The following is a 25,563-nucleotide window of genomic DNA, read 5'->3' as shown; positions in this document are numbered from 1 at the left end:
ACTTTTTTGTGATATCACCCAACATTTTCTGCATAGTATTGCTGGTAACCTCATTCGCCATCTTGTTCCACCACTTTTCCATTTGAGCGGGTTTTTTCATGGTTCTGCCACATTTCTTCAGTTTGCCCTTAACTATTGCCCAATATTTCCCGATGGGGCGAAAATCCGGACAGTTTGGTGGATTGATACTTTTTTTCAACAAAATCGATCTTGTTCTCCTTATACCACTTAACGACATCCCGCCTGTAGTGGCAGCTTGCCAGGTCCGGCCAGAACTTCACCGGACCTTTGTGGGACCGAATGAATGGCAAAACCCTCTTCTGGAGACATTCTTCTTTGTAAATATTTCCATCCATTGTGTCCCCTGTGATGAAAATCTTAGTCTTCTTCCCACAACTACAGATCCCTTGCCAAATCATTAACTTACGAGCAAATTTATCTGCGAAAACAAACTTAAATCCACCCGCAACATTCCCTTTACGCTTCGCAAGGTAAAATTTGTTATCGGGTATCTGTCCAAAATTCATTTCGATGTAAGTTTCGTCGTCCATCAAAATGCATCCGTTGTACTTGGTAAGCACACACACACACCTGGTTTGTTTTACTCGATCCACCGTAAGGGTCTCCCGGTAACGTTGCAGCACCAAATTTACAGTCGGGTTTGGATATTTCAAGAATTTCGCGATTTTTACCCCTGACCACGTCGGTTTCTCTACGTGAGTGTGACCAGATTCTATGTGAAACAGACTTTACAACAAAAATTGTTGTTTGGTAAAAATATTCAGCTGTTCGATTGAAATTAACGAACGTTCAATATAGAATAGAAAATCACCCAGACATTTTCCACTTTGTGACAAAAACTTTCACTCTGCCATCAATAAATATACACCCAAAACTTTGCCATTACTCCATTCATGAGTCCTCAATATTCCAACGTCATTGGCATAAGATGTGAACGTCAGTGGCGAGACCACCGGCATTAACCTCCCAGCGCAAACGCATTGCGCATGTCTGATGGAAACAAAAAAAACGTTTCAATCAGGGCCGTAGGAAGAACTGACAATGGTGGGGAGGTTTGGTGACTGAGTTTTATCTAATAAATTTTAGCTTAAACAATGCAAGAATAACAAAAAAAGTTTGAGAATTCACACTGAAATTTTGATTTTTTGTTACGGTGTTAGGTTTTGAAAAGGCTTGCTTTTCCTATTAAGAAGAATCGCAGCAAGCCGTGCTCGAGATTGGACGTTTTTTTTCCAACGTCGCGTTTTTCTCGGTTATATTTTCGCGAATATCACTTTAAGTGAATTTTAGGTGTTTTGGAGACTCATGTTTAAAGAGATACATAATACAAGTGATTCAAATGCATCCCAATAATTAAAATTGAAGCTTTTCATGTCTTAATTTGGTGTTGCGCTTGACGAACCGTGCGAGAAGAAAATCAATCGTTGATTATAAAAAAAGGAATTCTATTTCTGGTCGTTGGGATTTCTATACTTGAAATCAAATAAATTGTTTCAGTTGGAGGGATACTGATGATCTTATGATTGTGCATCAATCGATGAGTGTATTTCCGTAAAATTTTGGTTCTCGTAAAATGTTCATGTATATTTCTCCGAGTAGAAGAACGAAAAAAAAAACTGGAAGTCTGACCCACATTTTCTTTCAGCTCGTATTAGCTTTTTCTTTTAGTTCTTGGCAGAGCCTACTAATTACGTTCTAAGGTAAACGCAAACAACCAATTGGCGGTTGATGTTAGGCGGTTGAAGTTAAGGGAACAGTCAAGGAATATTTAAAGAAGGTAGTGCCAAGGAAGCTTTGCTCTAGTATTGGTACAGGCTGAGACGTCACAATCACGAAAAATCGGTTAATTTACTAGGAAACTTATCTTTTTCGATGATAGGGGAGATGAGGGCATAACGAGCACCCAGGGCATAATGAGCACTCCTTTTTTCTACATAAGTACGTATTTTCTTAAACAAATTTTCATCAGGACATGTTTCGTACTACCCATAGTATTAATTTTTCACCAAAAAAGAAATATTCTTTTCATCTTCACAGAAATATTAAATAATAACAAGCTAGGTTCTCAAGTGACGAAAATATTATAATTTTTGAGCACCACCAAATAAGCTTTTATGACCTTTAAATCATCTTGATCTGAAATGTACGCACTGCAACATGATCTACACATTGTTTCTCAATTTTCAACATCATAAAATTTTTGATTTTTCACTTATATCAATTTTAAAACGCTTTTTTACTTTAATTTGTTCACTAGAGGCGAACAGAACACTATCAATGAAGGCATCATGAGCATTTTCTGCCGTGGAATCTAGCAGCGAATTCAACTCGATGAAGTCAACTGAATAAAAGAGCTACAGTTTGGCTTGTTTCGTCTGTCGATTTGGCCTATTGGTAAGGTGTCGGAGAGGTAATCAGTAGACTCGAGTTCGATTCCTGTTCGAGGGGATTTTTTTTTGCACATACCATTCATGGTTGATTTTTTTTATTGTTACATTATACGGCTAATAGCATCAAGCATCATCCGTCAAACAAAACACCAGAAATAGAATGTATGAGCATGTGTTAATCCTTTGAATTCTACAAACAGTTATCACCTCGACCAGGAATCGAACTCGAGCCTACTGATTACCTCTCCGACATCTTACCAATAGGCCAAATCGTCAGACGATACAAGTCAAGCTGTAGCTCTATTTCTCAGTTGACTTTATCGAGTCGAATTTGCTGCTAGAATCCCTGGCAGAAAACGCTCATTATGCCTTCATTAATGGTGCTCATACTGCCTCGGGGGGTTTCTCATTATGCCTCTACAGTGACTGGTTTTCAGCTTTCGGCAAAAAAATTTAAAATGCATTTTTAAACGTTTTTGTCTACTTTTTCAAGTTTCATCCAATTAGGCAATAGACTATTTGAGTGTCTGAACACGAAACAATGATGTAATTCACATATTACAGCTGTTCTCTATGGTTAAATAAGCGTTTTCCTTATTTATTTATTCACATAGTATTCCGTCTCACGACATAACTTGACGAACATAATTCCTAAAATTCACTCGGTTCATAGCAACCATTCTCCAATTTCTCGGGCACCCCACGTTCACCAGATCACGCTCCACTTGGTCTAACCACCTCGCTCGTTGCGCCCCCGCTCGTCTTGTTCCTACCGGATTCGTAGCGAACACCTGTTTTGCAGGACAGTCGTCCGGCATTCTCGCAACATGTCCCGCTCAGCGTATCCGGCCAGCCTTAACCACCTTCTGGATACTGGGTTTGCCGTAGAGTCGCGCGAGCTCGATGTTCATCCTTCGCCTCCACACTCCGTTCTCCTGCACGCCGCCAAAGATGGTTCTTAACACTCGTCGCTCGAATACTCCGAGTGTACGCAGGTCCTCCTCGAGCAATATCCATGTCTCGTGCCCGTAGAGAACAACCGGTCTAATGAGCGTCGTATACAGGTTACACTTCGTGCGAGGGCTAAGTCTTCTCGACCACAGTTGCTTGCGGAGTCCATAGTAGGCACGACTTCCGCTGATAATTCGCCTCCGGATCTCACGGCTGGTGTCATTGTCTGCGGTCACCAGTGAGCCGAGATAGACAAAGTCTTCGACTATCTCCAGCTCGTCGCCGTCGATCGTGACCTTGTTATTACTGGACAAGCGGGTTCGGTCGGTCTCGGATCCGCAGGCCAGCATGTACTTTGTCTTGGACGTATTAATCATCAGCCCAATCCTTCCTGCTTCGCGTTTCAGTTTGCGGTAGATCTCCCCCACCGCCGCAGATGATCTGCCGACTATATCAATGTCATCGGCAAAGCAGATAAGTTGACTGGTTCTGTTGAAAATTGTGCCCCGCATTTTGCCCACCGCTCGTCGAATAACACCTTCTAGCGCCACGTTGAACATCATGCAGGATAGACAATCACCTTGTCGAAGCCCCCTGCGCGATTCGAATGAACTCGACAATTCACCCGAGATCCGCACACAGCACTGCGTTCCATCCATCGTCGCCTTGATCAGTCTGATCAGCTTCCCGGAAAAGCCGTTGAATAGATCGAAAAGTCGATGAATAGATGGTGCGTAGGGACCTGGTGTTCACGGCATTTTTGGAGAATTTGCCGTAATGTGAATATCTGGTCCGTCGTAGACCGTCCATGAAGCCGGCCTGATGACTTCCCACGAATCTGTTTGCTTGTGGCGTTAGGCGGCGGAGTAGGATTCGGGACAACACTTTGTAGGCGGCATTGAGGACAGTGATCGCTCGGTAGTTTTCACAGTCCAATTTGTCGCCCTTCTTGTAGATGGGGCATATTGCCCCCTCCTTCCAGGTAGCTGTTCTATGTCCCAGATCCGGACTATCAACCGGTGTAGGCAATCGGCCAACCTGTCCGAGCCCATTTTGATGAGTTCGGCTGCGATGCCATCCTTCCCAGCCGACTTGTTTCTATTTAGCTGGCGAATGGCTTCCTTTACTTCACTCATCGTTGGGAGTGGCTCCTCTACGTCGTTGGCTACGCCGGCGATGTACCTTCCCCCACCGTCTTGATCTCCTGCATGAGCGCCGTTCAGGTGTTCATCGAAGTGCTGCTTCCACCTTTTGATCACCTCACGATTGTCCGTCAGGATACCCCCGTCCTTATCCCGGCACATTTCGGCTTGCGGCACGAAGCCTTTGCGTTGAGTTTCTGATAGAACTTTCGTGTTTCTTGGGAACGATGCAGCTGCTCCAGCTCCTCGAGCTCCTCCTCCTCCAGGCGGTGCTTTTTCTCCTGGAAAAGTCAGACTCGCTGCCTCATCCGCTGTTGGTGATTTTCCACATTTCGACGGGTGCCTCTTTGCACTACTGCCGCCCGCGCGGCATTCTCTTCGTCAATCACCCTCCTTCACTCCTCGTCGAACCAGTCGTTCCGTCGAGATCGCTCCACATAACCGATGACATTCTCCGCAGCACTGTTGATGGCTGTTGACAAGTCTCGCCTGGATATTCCGGAGGTGAAAAAAGAGAAAAAAATGGAAAATTTGATGTCTAAAGACGATTAACTTCTTCATTTGACGCTTTCTCAAAAACCACGTGATAGTACGTCACAAAAATTAGCACATGTGAACATTGCATAACTAGGAAGCTTCACTGAAAAGTTCATGTATTCAGCTGGTAGAATTTTTTGTAATATTTTTTACCCCTAAATGTACGCAGCACCCTTATGCTTTTTCTTTTAAAACATTTTTGACGGAAAAAAAATGTAAAATTTGCTTCGAACAAAACCAAAAATTACTGCAATTGATGTTTTATGCGTTATGACAGAACAAATATATAATAAACTCAAAATTTTCGAACATTTCATTTGATTTTTCATTAGAAACAAAGTTTGTTGCAACTTACCCCTTTTCTTAGTAGGGTGAAAATCGCATGTTTTTTTTTTAAATTTAGAAATAACTAGAGAAACCAATCATTTTTCTGACTCAATTTGATGTTGCATCAACCTTAAACCTTTTGATGAACAAGCGGTATGATTATCAGTTGACATTGAGTTTTTAGAAGCCATTAAAGTTGAAAATTATTGCTTAATGCCACAGTTGACGTTGCAAAACTCGATTGTACGATTGTACTATTTGATTATTCCTTTATAAGTTCTTTTACATACTTAATTATTTTTTCGAAAAAAATCGTTAGTTGAGAAAACACGAATGAAAATCTATAAAATTGAAAGCAAAATTTGTATAATGAAGTCATTTTTAAGAAACAAAATAGAAAAATGCTCAACAGTTTGGTAGATTGAGCGTCGTTTAGAAGCATAACTCAAATTACTGCGTGGCAAATTAAAGCATCACCCTTAAATCCATCCTTTACTTTTTCTTCCACAAATGGAACCCTGAATTTTATTTATTAATCTTTCCTTCTCCTTTTACTTTGAGGTAGCAAAAATTGGTTAGATTTAAGTAGTAAATAAGCAGTTTTTCAAATTTTTTCGGTCTTAACAAACTGAATTAAAGTTAAAAAAAAAATAAATAAAACAATGAAACTTTATTTAACAATATTAAACACTTCACTTTAGGTATCCCTAAAAAAATCAATTTATAATATTTGGTTCAATTGGTTTTCTCAGATATAAAACGTCACATTTAAGAGTTTTTCGGATAATATTCCTTCGCGGTCCTCAATGTGTTAAGAAAGCCTTTCTAGCCAATTTCTAAAAAAAAAATCTATGCTCAAATCATCTATGCTTAACCTGCCAAACCCTTGATCAAATTCAAAGATATCAACCATTCATGAAAATAAAAAGAATTTTCAAAAGTAAAAGTAAGGGATCGAAGTTCTACGTTTCAAATCTGATTCTCGCAAACCCGATCCAAATTTGAAATTGTGTTTTAAATTTGGACTTTTGAAGAAAAAAAACTGTTATATTAATAAACTTAATCTCGTTTCTTTATCAGCATATATTTTTCATTGAAAGTGAATTTCATAGCTAAAATTCTGTTTATGTTTTTTTTAAATAAAGATCCGGTTTTTAATAAAACAAAACTTAAAGAATAAATTCGAATTCTACTAACAGCTTAAATTTTAAAATTATATTAACAATCCAAATCATAAGTATGCGATTTTTTTCTCAAGGAAATTGTCGTCTTGATATTTTCATCTCAATTGTTAATTTCATCTACGATCTTAATTTTGAATCTGAAATTCTGAACTTGCATTCAAAATTTGAACTTTGAATCTGTTTATGAATTTCAATACGTTTTCTGAATTCACATTCTAGATCAAAGTTTTAAATATTAGCATAAATGTGAAATTTGTTCCAGAGCCCTCATCCATGAATCCATTTTTAAAATTTTGAAATTTTTGAGTTCCAATCTTAATCCACTGTTTCAATTGTTTATTTTTAATTCGACTTGTGGGTCTAAATTTAAATAGAAATTTCGAATGATGAATCTGGGTCTAAGATTTCAATTGAGTTCTGCATAAAAGTTCAGTTTACAAACTTTGAATCTCAATATGGAAAAAATCAGTTCATTATCAAGATTGTTACACTTGAATACATATAAGTTTTGGTAATTTAAGCAATATGAAACGAAGTTGATTTGCTTTGCTTTTATTTGGTTCTGCGTTGAGTACGTTTAAAGTACTCAAATTCAAAATTAATTTACTTTGGAGTCTTTTGTTTGGCCAAAATAGCACTTTGAAAGCACTCACTCTCAAAATTCTCTAGTTTTAAGACCAACAATTTGTAGGATTTACTAATTAGGAGTAAACATAAGACTTAAGGTGCTAAACCTTCCAAACTTTCAAGAATCGAGACTCTCAACTCGTAAAATTATCGAGCACTTAAGAATCTTAAAACTGAAAGTTAAATCTTTTCGTAGCTTTAAACTACCAAACCTCGCATTCACGCGTAAACACTTGAAAAATAAGAAGAGTTAGAAACAGTGCTTGTTTAAAAATTTGAAATTAGGAGTTTTGGTGAAAACCTTTCAAAACTCTTCATTTCAAATTTTCCGACCAATCACTGTTCATTACTCTTCTTATTTTTAAGTCTAAAGAATATCAACTATTAATGGTGTCGCTTCTAAACATAATAAATACCTAATTATTTAAGATTCTCTACCCTTCAGACTTAGAATACTGAAAAATTGAATGAAAAGGGACATGTAGAGGAATTGGTATCAAGTTTCTTGATAAATTGCGTAGAAGCCCTCGAGAGTACAAATACATAATGTAACTTAAAAAAAAAATCATAAAAACGCCCAATTTTATACCATGGCAAGTATTGTTTAGAAACGCTGCAAACACGAATATTCACGTTCGCAGGTTTGATATTCTGTGAAAAAGGAAAAACAGTCTCTAGCAACCCCCTACGATCACATGAAATAATGTCAAACGGAAGTTAAAATCGATCTTCCTCCATTATTTATGTTACTCTGAATTTTTAAGGCTCTTAACTCCTGAAGACAACATCAAAATACTCAATAATTCAACTGAAAACAATCAAGGCATTTTCAATTTTAAATCCTCTCGAGGGTTCATCCCTAAAAACTCGTAACTCATGATTTCAAAACCTTGCATTCTCAATGCTCAAGGGCTTTAAGACCCAAAATACATTTTTCATTTCACGGCTACAAAAGTAAACATTAATTTCGCCAGCAATAAATTAGTTTAACTTCTCCAATCAATCTACAAATGGCTTTTGATTATAATTTTTAAATTTCTGAAGGTTGCCATGAAGAAGGACTTCTATAAAAAAAATCCGAACTAGAATCATGAAAAAGTTCTGAAAAAAAGTTCTCCCACATTTCTAACCAAACGGTAGGTTTCCGCTTCAAATGTCATCGATTATGTTATGGGTAACGAAATCGGATACCGAGATGACTTATTTTTTCTTCCTTCATCCAATTGCAATGCACGGAACCAAGCCCTCGTGACACCAAATGACAAACCAATAACAAAGTCTACCAACCGAAGCTTACCCTCGCCATCACAAATCGAACATATGTTTCAATTTAGTGGTGTCCCATCATTCCACCACAGCAGTTCGGTTCCCAATGCACTGACATCTGTGTTTCTCATTCTAGTTTTTTAACTCTGTTTTTCCTTTTGTGCCTCTTTTCAGTGTACTGGGGTTATCATCGGCAAGGATCATGTCAAGCTGGTTTCAGCGCTTCGCTAACCAAGGTAAGTTGGAACAAAATGGCAGTCATTTCTTCTTGAAACGATGCTCGAAAGACATTCAATTTAAAAAAAAAACTCCCAAGAAATTCATAATTTAAAAAATAGTCAATTATTACAACGGAGTGATTTTTAGATTAATTTTAATCAACAATATAACATAATTTCTTCTCAGTGTACTCAACTTTTTTGACAGTTACACTGAAAAAAACGTATTTTAAAAATAACTAGTTAATTCGTTTAAAAATGGGTTATTTTTTTAATTCAGAAAAATCAAATTGTGAACGATACCAAACAGAATCAATCCACCATAACGTCCCAGGCTCGCGCAATATGTCGTGGATCTATCCCGTCGAGATCAGTCGGTCGGGTGACCTTTTTCTCCCGAAACGAAGACATGATTATTTTGTGTTGTTGATTTTGACCGGGGTCTGTTCCCCCAGGTTTTCACCTGCGCATGAGTCCTGATGAGGGCTCCCATGGCGAACTCCTTGGGAGCCGGAAAATCGTAGCTCCATTCGCTTTTTTTCGAATCGTGTGACATTTCAATTGCCCTGTTTGTGATTTGATCAGGGATGGCTTCAGAACGAGTTGGAATTGCTTTTGATGTGGATAGGTTAAAGCTGTGTCTTTGGATTGAGATGCATTCAGATGATATTTTGTCAGTTTTTCTCGATAAAGTTTTCGAGAAAAGTGAAAGTAACCTATCAAAGGATTGTTGAAAATTCCGGCATTTATAACATTTGGGGCTAAATCCCTGTTCCAGAATCCAGAGAGAGATGAACAGTGGGTTCCTTGGCCCATTTGCCCAGAATGATCGACCGTAATCGCCATCAGCCGTGCAATATGCAATTCGTATTGGTATTCCACGAATTTATGCAAATTTTGGTAGCCCACGCCACTCCCAACAATCGAAGTAGGCTTCGCGAGATTCGTTTCGCAAGAGGTAAACCAAATTTACCTGCCCATAAAGTCGGCTTACGGATTCAACAAAACAAACATTCGAAACCTAGCATACTGCGATCGTTGTTGAGTGTCTCCGAATATTAATCCCATCGAATGGTTGAAGTTTGGACGACGATCGCCAATTTTTGTTCGCGGTTCTTATTGTGTGTGTGCTCGAGTAAGTACTCGAAATTACTCGATCGTTTTCGGAACACCCAAATCCAAGCGAAAAAAACAGACGAACGTGATTGCAAACGCGAAAAGTTCCGATTTGCCGGACGTGTTGTTGCTTCCACGTGTTTTCTTCTAGATTTTCGACATGTGAGAAGATAAAACCTCTTCGCGCTAGGCTTTACGGGGGAGGATATTCAATAAGACTCGTGTTCATGATCGTAAAAGTTGTGTGGTATTCCTCGAAAAAGATTGGACTGAGCGACCGTGTGGGTGCCTGAGAAGTCGTGGACAATATGTATGCTAAATTATTCATAACCGCGAAGTCTCGATCGGATATCGTTACCACATTTCAAAAGTATGAGAGAGCGAAATTGATTTCTTAGAATGAAAAAAAAAACTACTTGACTCTTGAATCAAAAATAACTGTTTTTGTTTACCGGAAACTGTTTTCTGCTTGTTGAGGGCTCGCTTTTTTCTGCCCTTAAAATATGCGAAAATACAATAAAGGAACATCTGTGACATTGAACAGATCTATTCTTCTTTCAATTTTTCAAAACCCCAATTTTTAATCTTAAACAATAAAACTTCGGTTCATAAAATTTTGGAGCACTAGAAAACGACTCAATCTATGATAAAGTCATCATGTAAGTCATCGTATAAGTCAATTAAGGCCTTTTTGTACCCGGCCCTAATTAGTTTGATTTGTTAATTGCTGGCTGCATGAGTGTTCAAAAATCACCTGGATAATGACGCATCAAAATTCGATCTTTGAAGCTATGTTCGGTAAAAGGTGTCATGTTTGGTCTTCTCGTTGTGTCTGAATATATAAAATAATATCAATAAAGAAAATATTTATTAGAATTTTTGCCTCCTGATTCCCATCAAAACGGGGAAAACCCTTTATAAAATACCCAAAAACACTTGAACTTCAAAAAAATTAGAACTTTTTCTTGTCGGTATATCCTTGAACTTTCAAAATTTTGCTCTCCGTGGGAATGTTTCCCCAACAAAATGTAGTCAAATTTTCCATTGGGGTGATCAATTTTACACATTTTTTTTGAATACACATAAGTTTGAAGAATTAGAGCTTCGTTTGCACTTGCCGGCAAACCTTGCGTATATTTTTAACCAATCAAATCAAACAATTAGAAAAATCTTTGTTGCCATTTTTGATCGTAAGTTATTATCAGGTTTTTTCTAGTTTTAAATATTTTCAAGATCGAAGGAAAATCATGAATCACACACACATATATTTCATGATATTATTAATTTTTGAAATTCATAACTAATTTTTTAATGATGGCTCATAACGAACTCAAAATCTGAGTCAAGATACTGAAATCAAGATTTTATTAATTTTTCAAATTCATATATTCGCTTTTTAATCTGAAATCAAAGTTTTGTTACAATGTTTTTTTTAAATAAAAAAAACGTTGTAACAAAACTTTGATTTCAGATTAAAAAGCGAATATATGAAGATTTTATTAATTTTTCAAATTCATATATTCGCTTTTTAATCTGAAATCAAAGTTTTGTTGCAATGTTTTTTTTTAAATAAAAAACAACAATAACAATGTTTTTTTTTAAATAAAAAAAACATTGTAACAAAACTTTGATTTCAGATTAAAAAGCGAATATATGAATTTGAAAAATTAATAAAATTTATTTAATTAATAAAATTAATTTTTCAAATTCATATATTCGCTTTTTAATCTGAAATCAAAGTTTTGTTACAATGTTTTTTCAAATAAAAAAAAACATTGTAACAAAACTTTGATTTCAGATTAAAAAGCGAATATATGAGTTTGAAAAATTAATAAAATCTTGATTTCAGTATCTTGACTCAGATTTTGAGTTCGTTATAAGCCATCATTAAAAAATTAGTTATGAATTTCAAAAATTGATAATATCATGAAACATATGTGTGTGTGTGTGTTCGTTTTAAATTAAAAAATAACATAAAAACTTAATACAAAAAATCGTATTTTGAATTTTGTTCCCGAACTCGGCTGAGTTTCAAGATCCACACCAATCATATTTTCAACACTGTTTCCAGATCATTCACACAAACAATTCAAATCAAAAGTTATCATCGATTCTCAGATCCGACATAAAAAGTTAGATTATTTCTATTGAAATTGATTAAGACTCTTCATTGAAGAATAGTTTCAACTACCTGCACAAGAATACCGAATTTTCTTTACATACGTTTTAATAAATGTTTCGAAAGATTATAGCGTCATGAATTTTGATATTTTGTCTATCACCTCAACTTTTGATTCTATGACTCAATTCCAACTTATAAACTAATAAACCAACTTAAACACAAAAAAAATACTCCAAATCTATTAACTATCTTTCATTTCATGAAGGTGTCAGAACTTCTGACATCGCTCAGGGAAAAGCTAAATGAAAACACACCTAGTAAAATGCTCTATAGTTTCAAAGAAATCGTTGATTTTAATGCAAACGTGGAAAAGTAAAATTGATGTATCTCGCCTGGATACAAAAGGATACAGACGGTTGTACCTGCAACTTGTAGACAAAATTTTTGACTTTAATTTGCATCTAAAGTGGGCTGCCTGATGTTGCCCGATGTTTGTAAAATTAGGCGTGAAAAGCACTATTTTTGGTAATCTTTTTAACATAGCTCTGCAGTATCACATTTTACAAACTTGAAATGTTCAATAAAGTGGTGTATTTAAATAAGACAAACAACTTTGTGGAATATATTATTAAACTTAAAATTTTCTGAAAAAAATCATTATTGAGAAACTGATTTTTAGAGGTTATGTTTCTTATTTAGCCTATAGCTCGGAAAATAATTATGTTAGAAACATTACATATGGGACAAAGTTGTAGAAAATTGGATTGAAAACAAATTTTTTGAAGACATCAACCAGCTAAAATCTATAATAGAGAAGTTAGAAATTGTATCTTCTTGTAGGGGGATTAATCAGAAAAAAAAGTTTTTTATTATAGAGCTGATTTTACTGAAAAACTTCTCTGAAGACATCAATAACCTAAAATGCGAACTAAAAAAGTTATAAGCAACGATCACGTTTTTCGCAATTTTGACCACTGTGGAGTGGTATGAAAATCTCTACAATATGAGTATTGAGTGAAAGTGCCAAAATCGTAGGATTTTTTTTTTGCTTTTTTGTCATCATTAATCCAAGATGGCGGCTTCCGCTTTTATTTCCAAAACTCTAATTTACTGCAAATATCATGAAACCTTCACAATATCAGCAGCAACATGTGAAAAGGGTATAAAAGACAAAGTAAACAAAACCGGTTTTCAGTGGATTCAAATAGCCCAATATAAGCTCTACTTAACACAAAAACCGTTTTTAGTTTTTCAGTTTTCGTAAGGTTTATAATGCAGTTTGAGTATTCTGCAAAAAATTATTCCAAATAAATGTAAGAAACTTAAAGCAGCATTATGGTTAGTAACAAAAGCGATTTCATTCAATTTGAGGGTGGCCGATCCTAGTTTGTATGTTTTCAAAAGGCAATTAAGGGAAGTGAGATGGAATAACAGAAATTTATTCAAAACGGAGTTTGGTGTGTTTATAAATATTTGTTGATCCAAGATAAGAATGGCAGTTAGATATGAGTGAGGTCAGGATAGGCTAGAATACCATGCAATGTAAAAACACGATTTTTAGTTATAAATAAATAGGGTAAGAACACTATATATTGAACACCATCTTTGGGATTCAACACATTTGTGGCCAATAAATAATAACGAAAGGTTTTTCTGATAAAATTTTGATAGCGTAGCTTAAGCATATTTCTCTGCTTCAAATCGATATATTTTTTTCGCGGAAATATGTTATGAAGTTATTATTTAAGCCTTTTTATTCAAAATTACTTTTGTTCCAATGATTAAACACAATGATTCAAATATTGAACAGGCAATGTTCTAATTATTGAACACGTAAACATTGAATATCATTGCATATATTTAGGGGTATTCCGCTTGATAGTATGCCTTGCAGGGGCGATTTTGGTTGAGCTAGCAACCGAGAAACAGTTTGTTTACATTTCCAAACACCAACCGATGTTTGTTCAATAACTGGTACATGCATTTCTTTACGAAACGAGTACTGCAAGATTGAACGTTCAATAATTGAAACATTGGCGTTTTCTGTAATCCAATGATTGAACAATTTAATTTGTTAAATTTTAAGAAATTTAGGATTATAAAGGCTGCCACTCTTCCAGAAATCATTTAAAAAGACTTAGTTGAAACTTCTCATATCATTATCTTAGACGTTTATTTGTCTTTTATCCAATTTTTCCCCCAATCAAAAATAGGCTGTTTTCTTCATCCAGTCGAAAAACCATGCCAAAATTTGACCACATATTCAAGTTTCGGGGATTGTGGCTTTAAGGGTCCGAGATTCTTGATAAAAATTTGAGCAGAGGTAGAAAATGCTTCAACAGTGGCACAACGAATTTTGATTCATTTTTCTACTGCATATTATTGTTTTAATCGGTTAATGTTTTACTAGTGTTCAATATCTGGTACCCGTTCAATAACTAGTGCTTCTACCCTACTTTAAAAAAAAAAAAACAAAAAAAAACAAAAAAAGTAAAGGATCTAAAAAATTTAGAGCCATAAAATGACATTATCCACACACAGATTGTTTTATACACCCTTTTCTCCACAACAAAGCAAACGTTCTAGATGCAAAACATTAAAAGGGGAAGAATGCGGAAAGCTATTCACTCACTCCTATAGCGAGAACCAAAAGCCTTTGTCAAAAAATAGGGGAAATTTCATCCCCATCTCACTCACACATATGAGACATACAGTACAAAGCGAAGGGTGTATAAAACATTTAGACGAATTTCATACTCCAGCTAGGGTCTATAAACAATTGCGAGCTATTTTTACATAATAAAACCGTCGTATCGATAAAAACATATTTAGAATGATCCTACGCACCGTTTTGACCATAAAGACTTGGGCGATTCCACGTGAATTTTAATTAGCGATTTAAAAAAGATTGCAAAATTTTCAAATGCGTTTTTCTCGAAACGTCATAAATGAACATAGACCCTTTTCACGTGTTGGTGCTGATATGGTTATTAGGTGAAAGTGATAAACGAATAGAAGTCGAATTTCGTTGTCCGTCGCCTTCTTAAATTCCAAGATAACGGCTATAACTCAACTTGAAAATACTTTAAATGACAGGAAAGCGCATAAAACCTTTAAAATATGGGTATTAGTTGAAAGAGATTAACCAGTAGAAGTCGAATTTTGCTATCTGACGCCATCTTGAAATCCAAGATGGTGGCTTCCGCTGAACACTATGGAATTGACTTAAAATCACTTAAAACCCCAACAATATTAGTATTGGGTGAAATGGCTAAACGAGTAGAAGTAGAATTTCACTATCTGACGCTATCTTGAAATACAAGATGGCGGCTTCCGCTAGACTTTAAAATGCTGTTTATCACTGAAAATCAAATGAAATATGAGTATTGATAGAAAGAACCAAGTAAATTTTCGCTATCCGACGCAAAAAGAAATCCAAGATGGCGACTTCCGCTGAACATTTAAATGCTGTAAATGACTAAAAATAGCATGAAACTCTCACAATATAGATATTGGCTGAAGGGCTAAATTTCGCTATTAGACGCCATATTGAAGTCCAAGATGGTGGCTTCCACTGAACTTTAAAATGCTGTTATTCAGTGAAAATCGCATGAAATTCCCACAATGTTGGTATTGTGTGAAAGGACGAAACGAATAGAAGTCCAATTTTGCTATCAGATGCCATCTTGAAATCCAACATGGCGGCTTCCGCTGAACATTAAAATAATTCCAATTACTGAAAATCAAATTCCCATTATATAATCCAAGATGGCGGCTTTCGCTTTTCTTTTTAAAGCTTTAAACTACTGAAAATCTAATGAAATTTCCACAATACGGGGTATAAGGTGAAAAGGCTTAACGCAGGGGTGAGCAACCCGCGGCCCTCGAGGCATGTTTGTGCGGCCCGCGGAGCACGATTTTTTCATTTCATTTCACGATTTTTTTTTACGAAAGATTGTTAATTACCATAAAATAGCACCTACTAAACCAAAAACATGATATATCAATAACTTGATTTGCACGTCGCTTGTTTTCAGTTGCATTTTTCCCATAATCATCCAGATTGTTGACTTTAGGATTTAAGCTTTTTATTGAGTTCTTTATATTTATCGGAGATACGTTATATAGGAGGTAGTTAAGACTTGATTTTTCGTTTCAAACAAAGTTCAAATTGTATGATAAAGTGAAATATTTTTGTTCTTGATTAATGACAGAGATAAGGAAAATTTTATAATAAAAACTGGGCTAACGATTATAGATTTCATATCGATAGAACTCAGCGATATTCTGATACCTCGACAAAAACAATATCTGTAATTCTGTTATTCAAACAAAAAAGTTTTTAACGATTACTTAGTGAAACAGCATTTTTGGTGCCTATCTTTCAACTGATTTTGTAAGAGATTGGCGTCCTTTATTCAAAACATTTCACATATTTCGGTTATCGCTTCTAGTTTCGGTAATATGGCGTGTGGAAGTTTTGAAATTGATCAATTTTGGGTAAAGGTTGGATCTTTCATAACTGATAAACCAATAAACCTACATAACAAACAAAAGCTGATTTTCAATCAATTTACTACCCTTTTTTCAATCAAGGACTCAGATATTGTCAAGATATTCTTGTTTCACAGATGAAACGCTTTCAAAAATTGAATTCTACAATTTATAGAAATTCAAAAAATAAGATTACAACTTCTTCTGACCTCATTAAAGAATGTTCTTGAATTGTAGATTTTAATTTTTACAGCAAGTTTGTTGAAGACTGCGGAATAATTTGCTTACGGTTTTAAAAATATCAAAGATTCAATTTAGTTAGATTTTTCTTTAAAATTTCGTATAAATTCCCAGTTTTTGCAGGTTTGGATAACAAAAAGAAATCTTACATTTTTTTTAGAATTCAAAATTACTTGTGTTTTTTTTAAAGTTGATCATTGATCATAAATTGAAACTTATTTTTTACCTATTTTTTTAAATTATCTCAAAAACTAGAGCTGACAAAAAACTAATTGAATACATATTTGGATTCAGCGCCCCTGAATAAGTCAAAATCAGTTCAGAGATTCTTTGCACCTAGGAAAAATGTGAATTTTGTTAACTTGTGTTATGTGTGATGTTATTTTGAGAAATTTCATGGACATATCATGCAAAATATTGATTAAAAGGAGTCATTTAACTCAAAAAATAGACATCCATATTACCAAAGTCATAATATTTTTATGATTCAACCTTAGAAACCTGTCCCAGAGGTGTCTAAATTAAATTTAAAATTTATGAAATCTGTAATTTTTTTTCTAGAATCAAAAATGTAAACTGTAACATTGACAAATCTGGTTTAAAAAATTTTTACAATAATTTTAAACCCTTTCTCAACATCTCTTATAATATAAAAATTAAATTTTATTATGATGCGGCCCGCCGAAAGAATTTCAAATTAAAAGTGGCCCGTTGCTTCAAAAGGTTGCTCACCCCTGGCTTAACGAGTAGAATTCAAATTTCGTAATCTGACGGCATCTTGAGATGGCGGCTTTCGCTGAACTTTAAATGCTGTAAATGCCAAAAAATTGCATTCTACCGTAACTATATGGGTAATGGGTGAAAAGACTAAACATCGGGCAACGAAATTCGATTTCTAATCGTGCAGCCCTTTCACCCAATACCCCGTATTGTGGATGTATCATGAGATTTTCAGAAATTCACAGCTTTGAAAAGAATAACGAAAGCCGCCATCTTTTTATGTTTGAGAATCGACTGATTGTCGTGTTTTTTCTTGGGAAATTCCGGCCTGCAATCTTTTTTGAAGCGAAAACGATTTTTGTTTTATGTATCTAACGTTTCAATCCGTTTTAAATCTTCTTCAGGGATCAAAAAGTGTCGTTTTCGCTTTAAAATAGACTGCAGGCTGAAATTTCCCAAGAAAAAAGCCGCCATATTGGATTGATGCTGGCATCAGATAGCGAAGTCCGACTTCTTCTAGTTTAATCTTTTCTCTCAATACCCATAATGTGGGGGTTTCATGCGGTTTTCAGTGGTTAAAATCATTTAAAAGTTCAGTGGTAGCCGCCTTCTTGGATTTCAAGATGGCGTTTGATAGCAATCTTCGTCTTCTACTCGTTCAGTCCTTTCACCCAATAGCCAACTTGTGGGAGTTTCATGCGATTTTCGGTGATTAACAGCATTTTAAGGTTCAGTGGAAGCCGCTATCTTGAATTTCGAAATACACCTGATAGCGAAATTTGACTTCTTCTGGTTTTGGCCCTTTAGCCAAAACCCATATTGACTTAAACTGTTCAAGCCTTTTTACCCAATGATCATATTGTAAGAATTTCAAGTGATATTCAGTGATTAAAATCATTTTAATGTTCAGTGGATGCCGCCATCTTGGATTTCAAGATGACAACTCTAGCGTAACATTTCAAAAGGGCGAAACTGCCAAATGTAAACAAATCGAGTTAACGGGCATTCCGGATGCACGCGCTTGCACTTTACCTATCAAACGCGGTTTCATCTCAAAATTACTTAAAACTTTCAAAAAATTAATAAAATTCAATTGGGCGAAACTTCCTGTTGATGCATTTTCGTTAAAACGTGAAGTTACGCCTATTCAAAATGGAGTGAATTTTTCTATTCGTGTAGAGCCAAAAGGCGTAACTGAGTTGACCGTGTGTGACAAAACGGCCTAATTAGTTTTTGCGTGTAGGATGAATGGGCGTAACTTCAAAACCAAAACGAAAACGGCCGATCAATTGGGCGAAACTTGCAGGCGTAACTGAAATCGAAAACAAAAATAGGGCGAAACTCGAAAATCTCTGAAATTACGTGAAAAAAGTTAAAGTTCCTGATAACCATCGAACAATAAGTGAATATAATGCACATTTTTTGATTTTGTTGAACAAAAAGTGGTCGATTTTATAAATAGGATTTGAATAGGTGTTCCGAATTTTCAAACGCGTTTTTCTCGTTTCGAGCTAACTGCTAGTTTCGCCCTTTTTAAATGTTACGCTAGAACTGTTAGCGAAATCTTAGATTTCAAGATGGCGTCAGATAGCGAAATTCGACATCTACTCGTTTAGCCCTTTCACCCAATCATAATATTGTTGGGGTTTCATGCGATTTTAAGTCATTTACAACATTTTAAAGTTCAACGAAAGTGTTAACAGTTTATCACCGCTGGTTTATGATTTTAATTTAATGATTAATGGCATTTCGGTGAACTATACATTCTAATAGGAAGAATTTCAAATGAAAGTAATGAAAATTATAGACGGATAGATTAGATTAGGAAGCATTAAAGGTGTTGAAAATGAGCCAAGAGCGTGATTTGAGAAAACTTCTTGCCGCACAAGACCATTTGTCCCACATCGTATTATTGTCTACACAGAAAAAAATAAAAGCTGTAAAATTACGGCAACTATCCTGTAACAAAAAGGAGCAGGACATTTACCGTAATATTACAGGTCGGAAAAAAAATCAATGACAATTATTTTTACGTGAGCAGATTTTTTTACAGGTTTCTTTGAAATCACAGTACTGTAAAATTTTATGCCATTTTGATGCCTAGGATTAATTTTTGTTTCTTTCGGAAAATTATTTGGATTTTGAATATTATTTTTTGCGAGAATAAAAAGAAGAAAATAATAAGATTGAATCATTTTATTTAATGTAACGAGGAATGAATTCAAAACATACAATCTTGCAAACTTTTTCAGAATTATATCTGGAATAGGTAATTATTTTAATTCGCGCAATTGTAGTTTATCTTATCGATCGTAATGTAACGAAACTACGAAACCATTGTGAAAGCTTAGTTATTCACTTTTCAAAAAACAATCATATATTCCCGCACTACAAAAATTTAACTATTTTCTATACAAACATTAAAATAATTTACTGTATGGAATTTTTATGATTACATCAGGAGTTTTCATCATACTAATGTGTCGCTTAAGTCAGGGCAGAATCTGTTGAATCTAGATGTGTTCTCGATTGCGAGATTATATAGTTTTCAACCAATCCAGAAGTTCAAAATGAAAAAAAAAACTACATATTTGAGTTGCACAGTCTTTTTTCTGCTTTTTTTCTTTAAATCAATTGATGACGTGGAAAATCTGGAAAAAATAAGACTATATTAGTTCACCAGTAATAAAAAAGTTAAAACTTATAATAGTATATTCTTATACACAATACTTTCAAGAATAATTTTTAAAATGATAAAATTCGATATTTCTGCCATGCCGATATGGCATAAATTGTATTTTCACAAAAAAATCACATCTACACAACATAAGGCAGTTTTCTTAAGATCGTGTAATTTAAAAAATCAACTCGGTAATAGAATAATTCTGAAAACAGAACTATTATTTGGATTCATTACCTAAATCATTAGGGAACAGAAATTAGAATAAGGTTCCTGTACAAATTGAAAAGAAATTGAAATGATGGTTCATAAACGTTTATGGAAAAATGTTCTTAGTTGAAAAACCGTTATATCTTGTGAATTGTATGTGACATCCCACTACACACTGTTAGCCAGACAACAAACATTGAAGCACAGATTTTAAAAAAAAAAGGTAAGCAACTGTCGTCAGTGTATAGGACAAGTTTTATAACAGCACAAATTTTGAATGAGGAAACTTGCTGAGGTTTGCCTGATCTATCATCAATACGATTTCTCTATAACTTCAGGCGTTTAATGCGTTGACAGCATTCAAATACATACATTTGAATTATGTTATGCGCCTTAAACGCCTGAAGTTCTAGAGAAATAGTGTTCATGATGGATCGGGAGAATAAAAAAGTTTCCTTATTATTTAAATGTGATTTACTAAGGAAAATGTTTTCTTTTATCAAATTTCAAAAAAAAATTTGAGGACCTTTACTGCCCTTCTACGCATATGAGTCCCAAGTGTATTAAATGCAAAAACGCTTTCAAAGTTTTGTTTTATCTTCCATCTACACCTCATGAGCTGCATGCTTTTCATGGAACGGGTTCGATTTCGAAATTTTGCGGACAAAGTATGTACAGCGATTTGTATTTCAGACAATTTAGGATGAAAGGAAACAATTTCCATAGGTAAATCCACATCTGAATCATATGCGTAGAAAAGCAGTGTATTGAATAATTTCGGTTGGTAGGAGAAAAAAATCGACATTCTAAAACAAGAGCATATTCTAAAAATATCGAGATGATTAGAATAGTCTTTTTGATTCATATGCTCAGTTCAAGAACCAAACAAACTCAATTTAGCTGGTTCGATACTTACCATTTTTGCTGTTAACGAATGAGTCACTCTGTTGAGTTTAGCTCCTTCGTTGAAAGTTGCTAAATATACATTCAGTGGTTTTAGCCTAAAAACCAGGTTAACTGCAAAAAATAATATTTTATTTAAAAAATTTGCTCATAAAAAATAATCAATTTTCCTACCGAATCACAATTCAAAGAATTGAAACGTTGCGTCCCTCCGGATAACTTTAGACTATCGTTCGGCATTCAATTAAATTCTGCACTGCGTTCTTTTAATGCAATTCGGTAGCCTGAAAGCAGTTGCTTGAAACCTTGCTTGTTGCTTCAGCCTGGAAGTGGAAAAAGATTTTAGGCCGTGTTCAAAGTGCTGCTTAAGAAAAAAGGAAACTTTAATCTTAGAGCTTGAGTACCGTAAATTAAAATAACAATTGAGGCTTTGAGGGTTAGACGGGTGTATGTGCCCAAAATAGTCTGGTGAAAATGCGCTTCAAAGTTGTTAAGGTGTTTGATTTTTAATATAGTTTTCTAACTCGAGCAGTTTGAATTCAATCGAAAGTTTTAAAAAACTATAAAAAATCTGAGTTTTGTACCAGATGTAGATTGAAATGTGGAAATTGATTGGTATGCACCTACATAAAACATAATTGATTATTTTGACACTTACATTCCTTCAACACCGAGTGGCTCATTTGAAATAATTGTGTGGTTATAACAATTTTTCTCACCTTTAATTATTGATGGGGAAGGCGGGGAACCGTGGGAAGCCTGTCTTCATTGAGAAGTTCCGCCTTTCATAATCAGTGATATTTTACTAGGGAAAGTCAAGTGGAGAGTTCATAACAGCTACGAGCACTGCAAAAAGTGAATAGCTGTGTCCCAAAATTAAGTCCAGAGATGATCTTGTTTTTTCCGATCTTTGGCCGCGATAGAATGGCTCCACACTGCAACTTAATCACCGGTTAGAAGACGGTGCACATCTATACCCGTGTAAAAAAGTCGGGGGCAGGAACTAATAAACAAAATTGAATGACGAAGTTAGTTTCCAGGAATTAAAAAAAATTAAAGAACTTACCTCAACGCATTCTATTCTGCCTAGTTTACAGTTTTGAAGACCTGCTGCCAGTGCAAGCAGCCAGTGCCATTGAACCATCGGTCGATAGTCCGTACAGGCTATTGAAAACCGGACAACCTTCTCCGACATGGAATCGTGGCACCTGATGTTTTTTACTGCACATGTTTTGCCGCTGCAGGTTGGGGAAATGACAACCTGCAGTCTCCCGAAACCGCCACGATGTCATTCTCTTTACGAAAAGCAACCGCGTAGATATTCCGTTTCCGTCTCAAAACAAAGAAATTACCGAAACAAAACAAAATTAAAACAAAAACAAATCCTCGAACGCGCTTGTTTTGGCGGTTTAGCCAACTGAGATGCCAGACGCACTGGAATTTCCAAACGTGCAATTGAAAAAAAATGGACACAGCGTAATTTAATGACATGTAATTTGTTATGGAACTGTAAAAATACTGTGAATGTCATGCTCTTTTTTGTTACATGACATTTGCTGTAATTTTAAATGTGTGTTGATTTATTTTTAGATGAATTGTTTTAATATTACGTTATTTTCAAATTACAGGTTGTATTTTTTTACAGGCCTCCATTTTCCATGACACGTAATAGTCATTATTTTTTTCTGTGTAGAAGAAGCAAAGTCGATTTGCTTCTTCTAGACAATAATACGATGTGGGACAAATGGTCTTGTGCGGCAAGAAGTTTTCTCAAATCACGCTCTTGGCTCATTTTCAACACCTTTCATGCTTCCTAATCTAATCTATCCGTCTATTTTTTTTTTTTTGTTTCGATTATAGTCGTTTTACCATCTTTATGGCATTCGCGACTTTATCAACGTTACAGTTGGCGGATCGTTATTGAAAAACTTATCCGGTACAACTGTGTTCGATGTTTACTCTAGGGCTCGAACTCACGGACATCGGCTCAGGAGACCACAGACTTGCCAACTGAGCTATATCACAAGCCAATCCGTCTATAATTTTCATTACTTCCATTTGAAATTCTTCCTATTAGAATGTATAGTTCACCGAAATGCCATTAATCATTAAATTAAAGTTCAACGAAAGCCGCCAACTTGGATTTTAAGATGGCGTCAGACAACGAAAATCGTCTTCAACTCATGGGTTATTCCACGGGTCATTCACAACCAATCCCTTTTCATTCAAAAAGTCTATCCTCATTCACTGTTCTAATGGTTAACAACTCAGAAATGAGAAACTCACCCTAAGCGTGTAATTGGTAGGCTTGCGAGAGAAACGTCAAATATATGGGTTCCATAAAACCATTATAAAATTATAAATTATCCATTTTTCTGACCATACAAAAGCTACTAATCATTGAATTTACGCCATGTTGGTTCAAAATCGAAGGACACAAAATGACGCCATGTTGATGGATTCACAATGCGAGTATTTGAAAATATTTTTTCAGGCCTATTATCCATCAAATCCATCATGATATACCATCAGATTTAACGAGGCGCAATTATTTTAAGATACTATTTCATACACATTTTACCTAAAATCTCGACTGGCAGTAAAAAAGATGCTCATAATATCATATCTTAATAATGCAATTATCATTCATCAATCATTATGGTTGCTGGAAAAAATTTAAAAAAAAAACTCCGAGAACTCACAGAATCGAAAAAACAAAACTTGCTAACATGTTTAATAATAGCTTTTTAAAAGCTTTGGTGACCAACATTGATGACCTACAATGATTGGTCATGATGACGTTTCGAGGATAGGGACAAATGGCCTGATTTTGGCTCAATTATATTCCAGGTGATGTTATAGAACAAACCGAAATTTTGCTGACCATAACAAAGCTGAAATTGTTACTAGGGTTTCCACAGATCGCCAGCCTCCTCAAGTATTAAACATCAAATTTTTAAATTTTTCTTCTTCTTGTTTTTCTCCGGAAAATACAGGGGAGGCTTTTTTTGTAAATTCTTTATTTGAAACGGCTCATACCTTTAGGCTTCTAGGAGCCAAACTCGTTTTGTTTGTTTACAATTGTGTGCTTAAATCTAGTTCATCACACAGGCGAGGCTTGTCAACGAAAAGGTTTTGGCTGGAAACCTGCCAGGGGAAAGAGTTCATTTTGCTGTCCATTACAAAATTTTTAACAATATCTCCCCAGTAGCAGTCCAAATATTTTGCGCACGATTTGACCACTGTATTTTGTTTATTTCGCCGATGGGCAGCTTTTCCACCTTGTAGAAATGTGTTGAAACTCGCCGTTTTGTTTCGGATCCTCCTGTGGAATTCAGAACTGATCTTCCCGATCTACTGCTTGCAGACAGCTGCTGATTGCAGCAGAACCAAAACATTGTTTGTTTTGGTTTTCCACACGTTTTGGTCAATTCGCTATTGAACAATAGCAATGATGATTGCTAATGACTGCTGATGATGATGTACACACACTCATCTGGCGCAACCCCTTATAGTGTAGTTTTGATCCGTTATCAGATAAGACTGGGTTAACTCTTTTTTGGTGTACAGGCCTTGTACCCTTTATAGAGTACATAGGCTGTACGTCATATCGTCGGGTCAAATTTACACATTATTTGAAACGCTTGAGCTCTGTGAAGATGTGAGCAGTTTCAAGCGACAAGTAACGTTGCATGCAAGGAATACAAAATGGAAATGAAATGATATATTTTCAAACAAAACATAATTTATTTCTTCGCTTTAATCATTTCACTTTTTTTTTCTTCACAAATCATTTTTAACATTCTACCGCTCGATTTCAGCCTTTTCGGAGCATGATGATTTCCGCAGCTTGTGGTCACAGGGCAACCTGTTGAGCGAATAATTGATTGTTAATTGATGGTTTAGTAATTTATTCGTAGTAAAATGCTTACCATTTACCAGCGTAGTTTTATCACGAAGCATTTCTGGTTCGGAATCCTCCTCATGTGCCCACGCAAAGTCTGTGAAGAGAATCATACATATGTTTTAGAAACGAAACTATTTTGACGACAATATTAAAATACTTACTAAAATCCTCCTCCAAACAGTCCAGCGGACTTGTAACAAAGCGGTTCAAAATTTGACAACACATAAAACTACCCGTCTTGATGCGTACCCGGGCTTTTCAAAATAATGTGTAATATTGACCCGACAAATTGACCCGTTATTTGACAGATAATGCGGGTTCGTAAAAACCTGGGGGAGGAAGACTGAATAAAAAAAGAAAAAAATCGTTCAAACGTCAAATTTCTCTCATCAATCTACCGAGCAGTGCGAAGGTTCAAAATTTTACTTTCTTATTTAGAGATTTTCAATAAAACTTTTTTGATGCTGATGGATTCGATTTCGATGTTTACTTTTGAATCTGCAGCAAT

The 25,563-nt window shown here is 35.3% G+C and overlaps 1 protein-coding gene and 1 long non-coding RNA gene across 5 annotated transcripts in view; one reads left to right on the top strand and one right to left on the bottom strand.

The window, feature by feature from the left end:
• The window catches only part of LOC129740232 (integrin alpha-PS2-like), a 305,493-nt gene that overhangs the window by 218,748 nt on the left and 61,182 nt on the right, over window positions 1–25,563 (top strand). For all 4 annotated transcript variants that reach the window (XM_055731842.1, XM_055731845.1, XM_055731844.1 and 1 more), the window contains exon 6: window positions 8,620–8,681. In XM_055731842.1, the coding sequence (XP_055587817.1) occupies window positions 8,620–8,681 (62 nt within the window). The remainder of the gene's footprint in view (window positions 1–8,619; window positions 8,682–25,563) is intronic.
• Window positions 19,744–22,470, bottom strand: LOC129740238 (uncharacterized). Its single transcript, XR_008736161.1, has 5 exons — window positions 22,215–22,470; window positions 21,868–22,151; window positions 21,323–21,471; window positions 21,162–21,262; window positions 19,744–20,006 (listed from the first exon to the last, which is right to left on the bottom strand). It is a non-coding gene; the product is annotated as an uncharacterized LOC129740238 (long non-coding RNA).

Source organism: Uranotaenia lowii, chromosome 1 (assembly GCF_029784155.1).
Source record: "Uranotaenia lowii strain MFRU-FL chromosome 1, ASM2978415v1, whole genome shotgun sequence".
Taxonomy (NCBI): Eukaryota; Metazoa; Arthropoda; class Insecta; order Diptera; family Culicidae; genus Uranotaenia; species Uranotaenia lowii.
This window is presented reverse-complemented; position numbering and strand designations above follow the sequence as displayed.